Source organism: Sprattus sprattus (assembly GCF_963457725.1).
Source record: "Sprattus sprattus genome assembly, chromosome: 14".
Lineage (NCBI taxonomy): Eukaryota > Metazoa > Chordata > Actinopteri > Clupeiformes > Clupeidae > Sprattus > Sprattus sprattus.
In genome coordinates, this window is record NC_137912.1 from 23,280,822 (window position 1) to 23,298,321 (window position 17,500).

The 17,500-nt window shown below is 45.9% G+C and overlaps 2 protein-coding genes across 9 annotated transcripts in view; both read right to left on the reverse strand.

The window, feature by feature from the left end:
* Positions 1–13,708, reverse strand: part of dgki (diacylglycerol kinase, iota) — an 80,332-nt gene extending 66,624 nt beyond the window's left edge. For 4 of the 6 annotated variants that reach the window (XM_080850872.1, XM_080850874.1, XM_080850873.1 and 1 more), the window contains exon 1: positions 13,295–13,708. In XM_080850872.1, the coding sequence (XP_080706998.1) occupies positions 13,295–13,521 (227 nt within the window). In that variant the 5' untranslated portion in view covers positions 13,522–13,708. Of the gene's footprint in view, positions 1–8,806; positions 8,894–8,927; positions 8,974–13,294 lie in introns of those variants that run through there. The other 2 variants (XM_080850876.1, XM_080850875.1) reach the window with 2 other exon arrangements.
* Positions 13,709–14,982: 1,274 nt separating this feature from the next.
* Positions 14,983–17,500, reverse strand: part of creb3l2 (cAMP responsive element binding protein 3-like 2) — a 34,491-nt gene continuing 31,973 nt past the window's right edge. For 2 of the 3 annotated variants that reach the window (XM_080850956.1, XM_080850958.1), the window contains exon 12: positions 14,983–17,156. In XM_080850956.1, coding sequence (XP_080707082.1) covers positions 17,084–17,156 — 73 coding nt within the window. In that variant the 3' untranslated portion in view covers positions 14,983–17,083. The remainder of the gene's footprint in view (positions 17,157–17,500) is intronic. The other variant, XM_080850957.1, reaches the window with a different exon arrangement.

The following is a 17,500-nucleotide window of genomic DNA, read 5'->3' on the forward strand; positions in this document are numbered from 1 at the left end:
CTACCTCCCTCACAAACACACACACAGACCCCGTGCAGAAAGTCTATCTCCCTCTCTCTCTCTCTCTACCTCCCTCACACACACACACACCCCGTGCAGAAAGTCTCTGTCTCTCTAAGAAAAGTCTTCGGAGGAACAATGCTTAATAACGGCTCCTCTGAGCCTTGCGATGATAATTGCTCTTGGCTAACAGCTCTGCCCTCCGCTTTCGCTGGATATCTCCGTCTGACGCTACCCTCTATTAACAAGACTGATTTTCCGCTCGCAAAGAAAAAAAGAAAAATCTTCTTTCATTTGCTGATCAAAATGTTGAGTTATAAATCTGTCTATGCACCAGACTAAGGGAAAGTTAGTCCTCACATATACTGAGCGAGGCCGGGAGAGAGAGAGACGGAGAAAGAGAGAAAGAGAGAGAGAGAAAGAGACAGAAAGAAACACAGAAAGAGAGAGATAGAAAGACAGAATGAGAGAGGGACAGAGAGAGAGGGAAAGACAAAGAGAGAGACAGAGAGAGAGAGAGAGGGAGCGTGATCGTCGGTTTCCATTCCACCTGACCATCTCCTAGGAACCACTCGTAAGCTAATTATAGTTTCCCCCCTCACTGTCCAGCTGTGACCTGGGAGGTTGTGTGTGTACACGTGTGTATGCATGAGTGTGTGTGTGTGTGTGTGTGTGTGTGTGTGCCACATGTGTGTATTAGTGTGTGACATATGTGCACGCCACATGGGTTTATTAGTATGGGCATAGTTGTACTGTGGGGGTATTGTGTGTGTGGGTGTGTGTGTGTGTGTATGTGTATGTGTCAAGTGCATTACTGTATGTGTGTGAAGAGAGTCATGTGGCACGGTGGCTCAGGTGCTTGCACTGCTGCCTCACAGAAAGAAGGTCATGGGTTCGATTACCGCATGGGGAGCTGTTGGCTCTGGGGGACAGGTCCTCCCCAGTCCTTCAGTGCTCATGTGGGCTATCTCCTGGGCCTTTCTGTGTGGAGTTTGCATGTTCTCCCTGTGTTCACAAGGGGTTTCCTCCACTAAGAACCACAACAGAAAAACATGTAAAAGAACACCTCCTGTCTGTCCCTGACCAAGATGGACGGTCCACTTCACTTGGTCCCCGGGTGCTTAAAAGCTGTCCTCTGCTCCTGGGGGGTCCTGGAGGAAGTCATGTGACTGTCCAGGATGGGAAAACGCAGAGAGCAAATTCACAGCGACCTGCGTGTGTGTGTGTCCTGTGTCGCCTCCATATATGCACGTGTGTGTTGCAGTGTGTCGTGTGTGCAAATAAAATCTGACATAAATGTGCAGTACTGAGTGTGTGTGTGCGTGCGTTACTGTATATGTATGTGTGTGTGTGTGTGTGTTCTCTGTCTTTCCCATGGTGCCTCAGTGATGGCTCAGGGTAGTGAAGATCAGAGCCAGGAGTGTCCCTTGCACACACTAGGGCTGGGTGATATAGACGAAAACATGATCAAAGTTTCAGTCCATAATGATAATTATTGATTAGTTTACCTTGTATCTTAAAGGTGCAGCCCGCAAATCTCATCCAATGCAATTTTTGTCAAATTCAGCAAATTGCGCCTCACAATCCTCGAGCTGTCTGATAAGTGTGTTTTCGCTTACAAAGCTCTGGTGTTTGTAAACAGCCCTGACCCAGTAAAATGTCAACAAACACAGTGGCTTGGTAAAGCCAAAAACAAGTCTAGCCAATCAGCTAATTGCCTTGGGAGCTGGGAAGGGAGAGGTGTAATTTGATTGGCTGTAGAGCTCAAATATTAACAGCAATTCGCCAGAATCAAGATCTCCGAAGCTTTGTAAACATTTCAGTTCAGACTTGAAAGAGAGGAAAAGTGTTCAGAAGAGTAAGAGAGAAAAAAATTCAATTTAGTAACTGGGTTTTGTAGATTTATCTGCAACTATTAGAGAGAGGCCAGTTCCAGACACATCTGTGAGTTGTATCAAGTTCAGCAGCCAAAATCCATCAATGTTCAAAATGATGATTAGGATACACTCCACACATTTCACATTTAATTATGGCAATTTCTCAGGGTTATTAAAACAGAATAAGGGTTGCGTTGACTGACTCCAGTGTTTGGAGCTTTTGAGGTGCTTTGCACGCTCCCACACTGAAAAAACGAATTCCGTTAAAGTCAGCATGGCGCTACTCCCTGGATGAAACAGTTACGTTGTGTACCCAGACTTGGTCGAAACTGCTGCTTATATTGTTGTACGACATGTGGAGGGTGGGACCAATCAATACTGCTGATAAATGATTGGCTGTTAAACAGCATAATCAATGATTGGCAGCATAATCAAGGGGTGTGATTGGCTGTTTCAGAGGAAGGGCTCAGAAGTTGGCAAATATATTGAAACCTTTATCTAACAATTTTCTCATTGCTATCTAGGAACAGTCTATTGTGATATGTATCGCTGCTGTTTTTATTGTCCTGGCCTCACACAAAAACACACACACACACACACACACACACACACACACACACACACACACACACACACACACACACACACACACACACACACACACAAACACACAGCACAGCGGCTGTGGAAGCATGTAAAAAAAGGACACCGGACTACAGCCAGAGATCTTGTGTGTTTCCGTCAGTGCGGTACCTGTGTGGTCCATAATAAACCTGTAACTTAAGGAAGAGAAGACCAGCCTAAGCTCAGCTATTTAAAGATCATTTCCATGACAACTCTATTCCCAGCGCCTAACGGAGGCATGATATGCGCTTTGAAAGGGTCCAACTTCAAAGTTATATCCTTCCCTTGGAGGAAATCAATGACAACAGGGGAGACACAGGGAGCACACACACACACACACACACACACACACACACACACAAATACACACACACACACACATTATAAACATACACAAACAAACACGCACGCTCACACAGGTGTCCTTGAGCAGAGAATAGCACTCATGTATAGATGAATAAAGTTGGAGCATGTGTGTGTGTGTGTGTGTGTGTGTGTGTGTGTCTGTGTGTGTCTGTGACAGAGAGAGAGAGAGAGAGAGAGAGAGAGAGAAGGGGTGTCGTGTCAGAATGTTCCCACACTCGTCTTTCACTCACAGGGGTCTTTTATATTAAGCTCAGCCCCGGCACAATACCACCTTCTAAGAAGAGGAAATGAGTCTTCCTAGAAAAGGTGAAATGAGACAGTGAAGAGGGCTAACTATAATACTCATCTTATCTCTACGTCTCCATTAGGGTCCACTGACAGCCTTTCTTTTGCAGAGGGAAATGGAGTTTGGGATTTTCCCTGCAAACATGCGCAGTGAGCAGCTGCACTCTTTGACAAAACAGAGACGCAGGGGAGAGAGAGGTGAACCGAGGTCATTAACAGGTATGAATGACTGATCAGTGGAGCGATCGCTCTCTCGCTCTCTCACACACACACACTTATGCAAATTAGTAAAAACAACCACACACACAATTATGCAAATGCCTACAACCAACCACACGCACACACAGGTGTGCGCACACACTCACACACACACACACACAGCGCTTTAACCAGGTAAGATTACTCAGCCTCAACTCTCCTGGCACTCCATAATCAGTTAAATGTCAGTTCCACTGCTGCCTAATGCATTCGCCTGGGGAATCAAATCATGAATACAACCGCAGGCCCCCACCACCACAGCACGTCACAGCGCTATATAAAGCCCCCGTATTAATCTCCCAGGACACTCCTTATGCATGAGAATGTGTGTGTGTGTGTGTGTGTGTGTGTAAGTGTGTGTGTCTTTCTTTCTACATGCCTCTGTAAGCGTGTGTGCAATGTCTGCCTGTATGTGTGTACACATTCTAATTCTAACTAAATCTGTGCTTGTTAAAAATGATGTCCTGTGTATTTGTGTGTGCTGTAGTGGGTGGCCTTGCATGAATTTAGTGTGTACTGTACTGTACTATACTTTTGGAAATGGAATGTATATCTGAATATTCTGAATTCTTAATGTGTAATGTGTAGGTAGATATCTGTAATATTCCTAATCTTAATTCTTCAATGAAATGTCTATGTAGATATCTGTAATATTCTTAATCTTAATTCTTAAATGGAATGTGTATGTAGATATCTGTAATATTCTTAATCTTAATTCTTAAATGGAATGTGTGTGTAGATATCTGTAATATTCTTAATCTTAATTCTTCAATGAAATGTGTATGTAGATCGCTGTAGTATTCTTAATTCTTAAATAGAATGTATACGTAGATCAGTGTCTCCCCTCCTGTTCACGGAGTCCAGTAAAGGAAGGGGTGGAAAAACAAGTGGCAGACCTTAGATGCCCTTCACCCGTAGGCCACTCACTGATCCTGAATGACAGATCTGTGTCCGACGGCACTCTCGTTCCTCCTCCTCCTCCTCTCTCTCTATCTCTCTCTCTCTCTCTCTCCCAAACAAACACACTATCATGCAGGGAAACACTCCAGTCGCACACACTCACACCCTCACTTGTACGCACATACCCTACAATACAAAGACTTCAACATGATCATTACAGTACACACACACACACACACACACACAGACACACACAGGAACAAGACTTCCTCCCACCACTACTGCAGATTCTCTTGGTGATTCAGCTTCTTCAGAATAACAGATGGAAGCAGATAGAACAAGGTGTGTCAGGCAGAGAGAGGGAGAGAGGGAGAGAGGGAGAGAGGGAGAGAGGGAGAGAGAGTTTGAGTGTTTTATTCATCCATTTCTCTGGGCCTGATGGAAACTGGTTCATGTTTTCAAAACACTGAGCAATTATCGACCACACACTCGGAGGGCGTGTAATCAGACGTGTAATCAGACGCAGAGGGAGAGGTATAGCTGCAGTGAACACACTCCACTTTAAAACACACACACACACACACAAAAACAAACACACACAGAGACACACACACAGACACACAGACACCCACACAGACACACACACACAAACACACACACACACACACACACACACACACCTGACAAGGTTGGGTAGTATCCACAACATGAACTCTATTCACCCTGTCAATGACCCATCACTGGTTCTACACTGTGGGCTCAGCTTTAAAGCAACACTATGCAACAATACCCACTTTGTTTTTAGGTATGTTTTTATGAGCAACACGCCTATTCCCATTAGCCGTCCAGGCTATGCAATATGGAGTTTTTTGGTTCGAGTCAGAACACCCGAAAAGGCTTCACTGCAGAGTGCCAATAATATCACCAAAGGACGGCAGTTTTGTTACCAACTGGAGTGTTTTGAAAGGTTTGTGCATGCTTGTTTAGGTAGGTAGCTCTCTAGTGTTAGACCAAAACTCCATAACGCTACTTTAAAGCAGCAGTGAAGAGTTTGGTCAAAGACTAGTAATCTAACTACTGAAAAGACATTAAGACCTTACAAACGCCACCAACCGCAGAGCTGGCACTGATAAAAGGCTTGCTAGCATGCTAACTCATGTCTTGCACACACTGATTGGAGAGCTAGCAGATCAATTTGCTAAATTTGACAAAGTGTATTCAATAAAAACCGTGGAATACTTAAAGAGCCAGCTGCACTGTTAGGCCTCATGTGTTAAAAAAGGATGGAGGAGAGAGATGAAGGGAAGGAGGGATGGAGGGAAAGACAGAGGGATGAGTGTGAACTGATGGAGTCACTCGCACCTGCCAGGTGCCTGTCGGGCAGGTGTGTGTGTGTGTGTGTGTGTGGTGCGTGTGTGTGTGTGTGTGTGGTGTGTGTGTGTGTGTGTGTGCAGCTCTCTAGTGTCAGGATCGTGACTGGGCCATGCCACCACCCTAATGGTCATTTACCTAGTCAAAGAAGCCAGAGAGGACGGAGGGAGGGAGAGTCACGGAAGGCAGAGAGAAAAAACGAAAGAAAGAAAGAACAGACAGAGACAGAAAGAAAGGCCTAGAGGCCTAGACCTGCCTCCTCTGTGGTAAGTAGCCCACATGCCACTAATCCTCACGCTGCCCACATACAGACACAGAGGTGCTGCTCACCCTGGCAAGGCATATACGCACGACTGCTTGCTCAGAGCCTAAATGATCTACTCATCACACAGCACATTTCACACCATGTCTTCTATGAACATACAGACTGCACACCTCTGGTTTTATTCTGGTTGCATATGAACATAGCTGATCCCTTACTGTAAAGCTCCTGACAGACACTGCCTGGATGGAGCTCCAGCAAATCAGTGGTATTATTACCACTTTGTCTTTATCCAGTTCCACAACCACCATCCGACGCTCTTAATCCCCGTCATCTCCTACCTGTAGTCACATCATAGCAAGAGCTCTCTCTCGCTCTCTCTTTTCCTCAATCTCTCTTTCTCTCTATCCATTTCTCCCTCTCTTTCTCGCTCAGTGACTGGATCCCACAGACTCTGCTGACAGACAGAAAGCCTCTTACAGTCACACATCTAATAAGGTAGCGGCCCAGTCTTTCACAGTGAGGCCTGGAAGCCCCAATCCCCTCTAATACCACTCACCACCCTGCAGCACTCTACACAGGGAACAACTAGAGAGGAAGAGAAAGAGAGAAAGAGATAGACCAGAGAGAGGAGAGAGTGCACTGCTGAGAAAAAGGCAGATGGAGTGAGGGAGACAGGCAGATAGATAGAGGAAGAGACAGACCAGAGAGGGAAAACGAGAGAGAGGTACAGACTGAGGCAGAGAAAAATAAAAAAGTCAGGGAAAGAAAGAGAGACAGACAGCAGAGGGAGAGATAGAAAGAGAGTGCGGCTTAAAGGAAAGGGAAAATGAAAAAGGCCCGGTGGGAAAGGTTGGTCGTGCGTTAACGCGTGCGTTAATCTTACATCGCCCCAAACAGCCATCTTCAAGAGAGATTACGGCGGTGGTGGCGACAGCCATGGCTGCGGTGGTGGCGGCGTGCGTCAGACGTTTTCAACACTCTCGTCCACCGCCTGGTTCAGCTGCACACCCTCTGCCCTCCATCCAGCAGGCAGAAAATGAGCTCTCCACTCCCAAGACCCGGATTATACGCTTCTTCTTTATTTGACTCCCCCCCCCTCTGTTCATCTCTCTCTCTCTCTCTCTCTCTCTCTCTCTTTTTCTCTCCATCTGTCTGTCATTCTCCTCTCTCCACGACTCTTTATATTCCATCTAAACGTCCAACCCTCTCTATTCTCTCATAATTTACTAATGACTGGAACCTTTATATTTATCTGGTGAGGTGCTCCTGGTTTGCATGTGGCTGTAATAGTGGTGCACCACTGCATAGGAGCCTTCCTGGGTGTCTTAGACACACTTGATAACTAAAATAAAGGGACTTTATGAAAAGTCAATGTCTCTTTTCCTCCTTCTACCTCTTAACATATGTATCTGTTCCTCTGCAGTGCCTTCTTGACATCCTACTACAGATACAGAAAGACAGATAGAAAGACAAACTCATTCCTGATTCCTCTTCATATGTTTGTGTTATTAGTGTTATTAGCAATGCTGTCATCAGCAGCATTGGCAACATTATAGCTTCTACAGCCATGCCAGTAAAGCTTATGAATTCGGAAAAAGACAGTGAGAGAGAGATATGAGAGAAAGAAAGATAGAGAAAAGAGAGAGAGAAAAAGGGAGTTTGTAGTGGGCACTGGAGCCCACTCAGGAAGGAGAGGAGGGTGTGTGTGTGTTTGTGTGTGTGTGTGTGTGTGTGTGTGTGTGTGTGTGTGTGTGTGTGTGTGTGTGTGTGTGCTACCCACTCTTAATATCCTGGATGAGGTGTGTGTGACTCAGAGAAGAGGAGGCATACGTGATCAACACCTCTGCACAACTGAGCATTCAACACAAACACACACACACACACATGCACATGCACACCAACATCCAATACACTTCCTTGCAAAGCTCAAAGAACATCTCATCACCATATGAACAACCACAAATCGCAGCGTGTCAGTGGAATATATATATACCCACTCGCCAAACCACCCACCCACACAAGGACACACACACACACACTAACCAAACACACACACACACACTAACCAAACACACACACACACACTAACCAAACACACACACACACACACACACACATGCACAGTCACACACTAACCCCACATGCACACTGTGCAGTGGCCACTTCCCTACGCGGTCAACCCGAAATCTAATCTGCATTCAAAAAGACAGCACGTGTGTGACTGTGCGAGTGTGTGTGAGTGCAGTTTGCACATTCATGCCTTGCCAGCAATATCTTCAAGTTCCTGCCGGTAAGAACGCAAGTAGCAGACAGAGAGACAATGAGAACAGAGGGATGAGAGTCATCCTCCTCTCCTCTCCTCTTCATAGATAAAGAACTGACTGGAAGGGTGCCTAGCAGGTTCTGATATGTGTGTTATTATTGTAAAAAGAAGAAGACAAAAAGAGGAAGAAATGACAAGGAAAAAAAGACAGTGCTGACATCAGCCCAACATTGGTGATGAGTGATGACAAAGCACAAAAACACACACACACACAGTCTAACACAATGACACACACACACATACAGTCTACGCAAAGACACACACCCATACAGTCTAACACAAAGACACACACACACATGAACTCTCTCTCTCTCACACACACACACATACAAACACAAGCTATATAGAGGGGCAGTGTGGTGCTCTCACTGAGTAAAGAGAAAACGCTTGTTGTCTATGAAATATTAAATCTGTTCCCTGATCAGTGCTGAGCGTTCCGAGCCAAAAAGCCAAACAGCCAATCACATTGCCTTGCAGGCCCCTCAGTTGTGTGTGGATGATGTCACAGCAGAGAGAGAGTTCTAGAACACATGAGACCTTGTTCTCTCTCTTGGAGGAAAGCTCTCTCCTTCTCTCTTCCTCCCTCTCTCTTTCCCTCTTTCCTTCTTGTTCTCCATCACTGCCTCTCTTCCTCCATCCAGGAACACTTTTAGTTTACCTTTCCCCGCTCTCTCTCCACCTTTCTCTCTCTCTTTCTCTTCATTCTATTACAAAAACAGAGCAAGAAGACAAGTTTTGAGCAATCACTTATTCATAAACCGTAACCCACATTAGAAGCGACAGCCAGCACACACAAAGCGGTGGCTATAAGGAAGACATCGCAACAAGTTAATGTCAGCTAACTGGGTTAAGTAGGATCCATTCTGTTCCGAATACGGGCCTGAGCTGGCCCAGTTCTGGCAGTCAGCACCGTCTGGCACGGGAGCGGGCGGGCGGGCCTGGCGTAATGAATATGCATGTTTAACTTTTTATCACTTCCAGGGAGGGAGAGGGGAGGAAATTGTGTCAACGATGTAAAAGTCTCCAATCGGGAATATGATTGGCTACTTAAAACATGCATGAGAGCCCTCGTTCATATGTCACCACCACTCCTACTGCAGAGCACTACACACACACACACACACACACACAGGCTGACACCGAAATACGCTCATGCAATGCTATATTACCTTTCATCTACTCATAGATATATGCAGTAACATGTGCAAACAGGAATCTGCCACAAGACCTTCTTTATATCTTCCCTCCAACTCATATGTTTGTGCATCATATCATAAAAAAGCATGTTTTTGAGAAGTTCCTGGCCAGCGAGTGTGACTGAGATTGTTGTTTGTGTGTTTGTAAGGGGGGGGGGGGGTAATTTGTGTCTGTGTGCATGTGAATGTGCACATGCATGTATATGTGTGTGTGTCTGTGTGTGTTTGACTTTGAATGTGTTTGTGTGCTGAACATATAATTTGAAGTATTTCAGACAGAATGCCTTTGTACTTTCCTAACACCCGTGACATCGAGCCAGACATTTCTGTGTCCGTGTGTGTGTGTGTGTTGGACACATTGTTGTGCAGTGACTAATTGAAAACCTCTGTAGCTCCCTCCCTGGTGTCCTCCACTTCAAAGCATTCCCCCAGTGCTACACTCATTTGCTGTAAGCATGAAAACACACACACACACACACACACACACACACACACACACACACACACACACACACAAACACATATCAAGCAACGCATTCAGATGATGCCTTATGAAATTTGCAGAACACAGACACACACACACACCATTTACAAGCATCTTTCATTAACAACTGAGAGATGCTTTTGTGAGTTTCTCTCTCTGTTTAGCTCCCAGTTCCCCAGCACAGGGACTTCTGGGATTTGCTGTTTTATGGCCTCAATTTTAATCATTAAGATTTTTTCCCCCACCCCTTTACCTCTTTCCTGACATCAGAGGAGAGGCTTTGAACACAGTCCCCTGACACCCAGCCTTAAAAGTGACATCACTGCAGGGCTAGTACACCGATGTCTCTCTGCAGGTGTTCAAAGCTGTGTGTGTGTGTGTGTGTGTGTGTGTGTGTGTGTGTGTGTGTGTGTGTGTGTGTGTGTGTGTGTGACCTGTTCCAAGCAATAGATGCCTCTGTGTTCTGGACAGCCCTTTGAGCCTAGCTGGTGTGTGTATGTGAGTGTTTGAGTGAGGGAGCGCATGCTTTACATGTGTGTTGTCAACAGGTGAGTGAGTTTTCAGACACAGATACGCGCACACACACATTTGTTGTTGGGTCATCCAAGGGATCAGCCATCATGAAAGGAACAAAATGGAAACAGAATATTCTATGAAATAATGCCAAAAGGAGGGGGTAGGGCATTGGTTGGTTTGTGTGTTTGTGTGTTGTGTGTGTGTGGTGACAGGTGGAGGCAGGTTCCCTTCTCTCTCTCTCTCTCTCTCTCTCTCTATATATATATATATATATATATATATAAAAGTGTGTGTGTGTGTGTGCGTGTGTGCAGGGGTGTGCAGGGGTTTTTATCTCTCAGTGAACCACCAGCACGTGTTACCATGGGAGACCATGGGGGGGCGGGTTATCCATCACTTCTTGGCTCCCCCCAGGGACCTCCCCCCCCCATACATACACACACACACACACTCCCCCACCATCCCAAAGGACAGTGACGGACACTAATTAAAAGTACCATCAATCCTGCAATACACTCAACGCAGCCCAATTTATTCTGTAGCCTCGTATTCCAAGCCAAGTCTCCAAAACTGATCCAATCGCTTAAAAATGGTCTCTCTCTTCTTCAGGTGTGAGAGGAGGCCAGTCTGGTCTCTCTCTTCTTCAGGTGTGAGAGGAGGCCAGTCTGGGCTCTCTCTTCTTCAGGTGTGAGAGGAGGCCAGTCTGGGCTCTCTCTTCTTCAGGTGTGAGAGGAGGCCAGTCTGGGCTCTCTCTTCTTCAGGTGTGAGAGGAGGCCAGTCTGGGCTCTCTCTTCTTCAGGTGTGAGAGGAGGCCAGTCTGGTCTCTCTCTTCTTCAGGTGTGAGAGGAGGCCAGTCTGGGCTCTCTCTTCTTCAGGTGTGAGAGGAGGCCAGTCTGGTCTCTCTCTTCTTCAGGTGTGAGAGGAGGCCAGTCTGGTCTCTCTCTTCTTCAGGTGTGAGAGGAGGCCAGTCTGGTCTCTCTCTTCTTCAGGTGTGAGAGGAGGCCAGTCTGGTCTCTCTCTTCTTCAGGTGTGAGAGGAGGCCAGTCTGGTCTCTCTCTTCTTCAGGTGTGAGAGGAGGCCAGTCTGGTCTCTCTCTTCTTCAGGTGTGAGAGGAGGCCAGTCTGGGCTCTCTCTTCTTCAGGTGTGAGAGGAGGCCAGTCTGGTCTCTCTCTTCTTCAGGTGTGAGAGGAGGCCAGTCTGGTCTCTCTCTTCTTCAGGTGTGAGAGGAGGCCAGTCTGGGCTCTCTCTTCTTCAGGTGTGAGAGGAGGCCAGTCTGGGCTCTCTCTTCTTCAGGTGTGAGAGGAGGCCAGTCTGGGCTCTCTCTTCTTCAGGTGTGAGAGGAGGCCAGTCTGGTCTCTCTCTTCTTCAGGTGTGAGAGGAGGCCAGTCTGGGCTCTCTCTTCTTCAGGTGTGAGAGGAGGCCAGTCTGGTCTCTCTCTTCTTCAGGTGTGAGAGGAGGCCAGTCTGGTCTCTCTCTTCTTCAGGTGTGAGAGGAGGCCAGTCTGGGCTCTCTCTTCTTCAGGTGTGAGAGGAGGCCAGTCTGGGCTCTCTCTTCTTCAGGTGTGAGAGGAGGCCAGTCTGGTCTCTCTCTTCTTCAGGTGTGAGAGGAGGCCAGTCTGGAGAAAGATTTCCAGCATCCAAACTCAGAAGGGAAGGGTGCTCTTTATTATGCCCAGCCTTTGTTACCATGGTGATCCTACTGAGGGTGTGAACATGTGACCAGATAGCACTCACTGGCCTGTTCTGACAGTGGAGGTGTGTGTGTGTGTGTGTGTGTGTGTGTGTGTGTGTGTGTGTGTGTGTGTGTGTGTGTGTGTGTGTGTGTGTGTGTGTGTGGACATGTTAGGACGTATCTGGGGCTATGCAGTCAATAAGGCTGATAGGGTGTTTTTGTAACTGGTTTGGATTGGTCAACTGACCCACTATTTCAAACCAGTCTCTTATCTGTAGGGCTAGCAAGGTGTTGTCAGGACTCTGCAACATAAAGGGTCTTTATTTTTGACCAAATATTCTCGGTGACATTGCAGTGGTTATCAGTGTCATTTGGTCTTTTGTAGAGTCAGTGCATACACAGTTGAAATTCTAGAATGAAGAGGTGAATCTGTGTCCACACTACACAAATGACCTTTCATTTGTCAAAGCACGCCATTTTCCCCTCACAGACAATTACATCTCAATCACGCACACAGTGAAGCCAGCACGCACAGAGGAGAGCGGCAGGACGAATCTTCCTCCCTCCCGTTAGACTGCGAGGACGTGGTATTGCTTCCTTTCCTGGATGCCTGTTTGCTAGTCAGTCGGCAATGATACAATCCCACAGTCTCAGTGAGGACTTTGGTCCACAGACACAGACACACATGAGCTCGCTTGCCTGAAAATCAATATCGGGCATACCCTGTCCCCCTCCCCCCAACAAACCCGATACAAATGAAACAATGCAGTTTCATCACACACCGAGACAATCGGTCATATGATGGAACAAAGTGACATGTGTTGCAACCGTGTGTTACAACTCATTTAGGCTATGTGGCAAGATTGTATCGCTTACGGAGGGCATGACTGGACTAGACTGGCAGAATCATCTGTCGTTTTGTTATATTCCCTGTTTATTGTCCTGGTTTGATGTACAAAAAAGAATGCCCCGTCCTTCAATTATGATTTACGAATGCGTGTGTTAATATGTAGCCTATAACGTAATGTAATCCATGTTAAATTTAAACGTCAAAATCAACCCTCAGGGTAACCTTCCGGTGTGTTTCCTTGTCCATAAGCATTTGTCCGGACAAAACAAATGACTACCTTCCACTTCAGAGTGTAATAGTTCACCTACCTGTACGAAGTCTGCTTCCTGAAAGCGAGACCCTTTAATTTTTCTTCCAGCGACTCGTCCATGACCGCGAAGCTGCTCAAAGTATCGCCACCCCCCATGGCTTCGTCCCTGCCGCAGCCCTGGTCGTTCGTCTCCCCTCCGGTGGCTCCGAGTGCATTCGATCGGCTGCTAAAGGTCGGGGGGTTTCTGTCAGCCTGTGACGGGCATGTTTTGGCCAGGGGGTCCATGCTCCGGCAGGCAGTGGACCCCCTTTCCCCGGCGAACAGAGGCAGAAGCGGGCGGTTAAAAAGCGGGCACTGGGGGTCGAGGGAAGCTGGAAGTCCCTGCGACAGTGGACAGGACACGGAGCGGCGGGGCTGCTGCTCTTGTCGCAGCGCCACTCGGTCACGCACACAGTGTACGGGCTAGCGGGGGCTTCGGCGGCGACTGGAAATGGCAGCGAGCGCTGCAGTGGTAGTAACAAGCAGCATCCGCCGCGGCAGCATCCATCTCCGTCTGCCGCTACAAGAGGGCCTTCTGGGATGTTCCTACTCCTCCTCTCAGAGCATCATTCGGTTAAAGTAGGGCATAGGGTTTCTGGCTGATAAGTCACACACACACACACACACACACACACACAGACATACACCACGCTCTCTCTCACCATCGCTCGCAAATTCTAGCGTAATTTACGCAGCTCTCGCTTTTCGGCGTAGCCTATCCACAACGTCGTCCCGGAGCTCCAGAACGCTGCCCAGGGGTTTTGGAATCAAAATAATAATCTCCATAAAAATGAGAGATCTAATTCATCAACAAGAAATAGCTAAAAATAACCCATGTTGTGATGCCCACTTTCAAAGGTCACGTTCTCTTCATGGGCAATAATTCCATAGCAATTTGCTTAACATTCAAGAGAGAAAAAGACAACTTATTTTGCTATTTGGATAAGGTGCGGTAGCTAGAGGCTTTCTGTTGAGCTCTACAGTAAAATGCATTCCTTGCGAAACCAACATGAGACGGCAAGTCTGAGGTTAGCAACTAAACAAATCACTATCTGAATATATTCCACACTAATACAATTTGGGTAATGTGATTTGAGGTAAGAAGAAAATAATCAACTCTCTCACACAGCTCGTTGGACACATGGAGAAAATAACCAGGCACTTGAAAAACCACAAGATATCAGTCTCACATGGACCGACTTGAGGTTCCTTTATAGTAGCCGATTCTGGACGGATCTAGCCCTGATCTGGCCCGGGTTAATTTCAGAATCTGGAAAGCAGAAGTTGATGCTGAGGTCATGAGTCCCATTTTTAAATGACGTTGAGAGGGAGGTACGCTGTTTAAGGAACTTACTTTTACACGGAATTAGCCTTGAACAGCTAAATAGATTTTTCCTGAATGTCATCAGATGTGCTGTTCGCCTCGAAGACTTGGCGGGAGAACTCTCTGCCGCTGTCACTAGCCATTTGTTTAAGTGTGTGCACTCTTGTGTGTGTGTGTGTCATGCAATTTGTTTAGTAAAATCACTTGCACAAAGAGGGTAATAGGAAAGCTTTACAGTGACAAGTGGCTAGAAGTACATCCCTCTTGAAGATAACTAGTGGTATTCAATGGGAAAGGCACGAAGAGACCATTATTAGCGCAATTAAATAACAAGTCAGTCTTAGTTATGCTTTTACTAAGGAAAATATTTATTTGCTTTGAAAAGGAAAAAAAGGACAACAATACAAATGAAAACCAAAGAAGAAAAGAAACGTTAAAGTGAAACCTTTGAGCTTATTTTCCTGGGTGGTTTGTGAAAACACAGCGATAATGGAACAACACAGTGAAACCACTTTACCCAGGACCAATAACATCATTACCAGTCCCACTGATGTGTTTATGGCGGCGGCCAGGTCTGCCGTGACTAAGACCACATATTGCTAACGCTCCAAGCAACCGGGACTACACAACGAAGCTGGGGGGTATTCCAAGTACGTGGTTAAATAACTAACCCAGATAAGTTAGCTCAGAGTAATTGGTAAAACCTCGTAATAGAAGAGCCCTATGGCTTAATTCTCCTGGTAAAACAAAGCCACAGCAGGATCTTCTTTTAGGAGGTTTACCTAGCTTGTCAGTGTCTGTCATTAAGCCACGTATTTGGAATACTCCCTATGCGAGAGCATGAGTGAAACAAACAACAATACAAAAATAATAAAAACAGACTTCTGGATGCAACATAGTCCTAAAAATCTCTCATCCGTCACAAAAAAATATAAATGCATATGATACTACTGTTTTGTTATGGACAAAAGAAGGAAACAGTGTGCTACTATTTAGAGGGGAGGGAGGGGAAATCAGATAAATAGCAAAATCAATTTCTTTGGATCTACAGAGAGCAAGCCAGTTCACCACCCACTCCAATGTCATTTATATCCCAGATGATGAGAGAGTGTGTGTGTGTGTGTGTGTGTGGGGGGGGGGGGGGGTTGTGTAGGTGTTTATATATCTGAGCCAGCGGGGGCCCAGGAGGCCTCCCGGTCGAGGCCCCTGAGAGGTCAACCATTCCCGGGCGTCGCCTGGTGGAAAGGCCCCAGAACTGACGCATCATCCAACTCATAGCAGTGGATAAAACACAAGCAACAGCCTGCACAGTGAGGTGTGTGTGTGTGTGTGTATTGTGTGTATATAGTGTGTGTGTGTGTGTGTGTGTGTGTGTGTGTGTGTGTGTGTGTGTGTGTGTGTAGTGTGAGCATAGAACACCAGCAACAGCCTGCACAGTTACCACTTATTCAACCGACTATGCCTGCCTTACTCCACAATGCCTCCATTTGCTCACATCTCCTTGGGAATATGATGAGAGAAATATACATCTATTACCCAGACACCTGCTCACACCTACAGTCTCTTTAAGGCTCAAGGGTTCAAAGCGGAACCAAGGCTCAATATTAGAGCCTTATCAGAACATTTAACCTTTAAGAACCCCCTCATGTATTTGCGGGTTTCACTAACAAAATCCACCTTAAAAGAGAAAGAAATTAAGTAGAAAAGGCTGGATAACTCTTCTGAGTGCATGGTAATAATTGTACTCGTTCTCGAGTCGACTGAGGCAAGATGGTGAAAAATGTCACGTCAGAGTTGCTTCACCTCTGCCCTGTGTGTCTGTGCTTAATGTTTTAAAGTGGGGATGACATTACAAACCTACAAGTGTCTGTCCTCAGGCTGTGTAAGGGGGAGAGGAGGCGGTGATGAGCTTGGTGACAGATGCTCCCCCACATGTGAACACATCCGCCACACTGAATAATTTAAGGGGGATCTCTGTCTCGCTGATCTGAGAGATGCTGTGGCTCTTTGGGGCAGTCGGATGCTGGGGCGTCAGTGCTTCTGGAGGTGAACACTTGGTTTGTCTCTAACAGTGCTAAGAATCTCCCATTCAACTACAATTGTCAGTGAATCTTTGAGAAACAGAGAGTCCAGCCCCCATCCCCACCTCAAAGAAATAACACAGAACTAAAAGGAGAGAGATAAAGCATTTGTCATATCAATACATTTTAAAAAAAGAGAGAAAAAAAAAAACTAGATGCAACAAAAAGTGACATAAAATTAGGTATCAAAACATGATATAATGATGGAATGGAATAAAAATACATATATTTATTTTTTTTGTTTAGTTTTTTTCTGTACTTTTCTTTCTTGATGCCGAGTTTCTTTTTGGGGAAAAACCCCACAGACATCTACTTTATATACTTAAACATTAAGTGGGGATTTATAAATACAGGGGGAGCCCAAACAGCAGGGGGCGACGATGAGCAGGGCCAGCCGACCTCCTCATGACGTCTCGTTCACTGTCCTCTCCAGCTCAATCACCTTTGAGCTCTCGTTTGACCTCTGCTCCAGTGATCTAAGGGCAAAATACATGGCATCATCCATATTAGATATAACTCAGTCACCTACGCCAGCCACCAGAGTATACTGAAACTCTCCCAGTCAATGATTAAAAAACTGTCAAACGATAAAAATGTAAAACTTGTCTTTGACACAAAAACTTTATGACCTTGGAATAATGTGTACAAATGTAATGATAATTTAAAAGACGCAACACGATAATTAAAAGGAATAAACAAGACATGTAATAAAGCATCATAAATGTTTGTCTTACTGACAACCACCTGTCAGTTCATACAAATAGCCACACATTAGAGGACACAAATGTTCCGTTTTAAGGACAAATCAACTAAAATATAA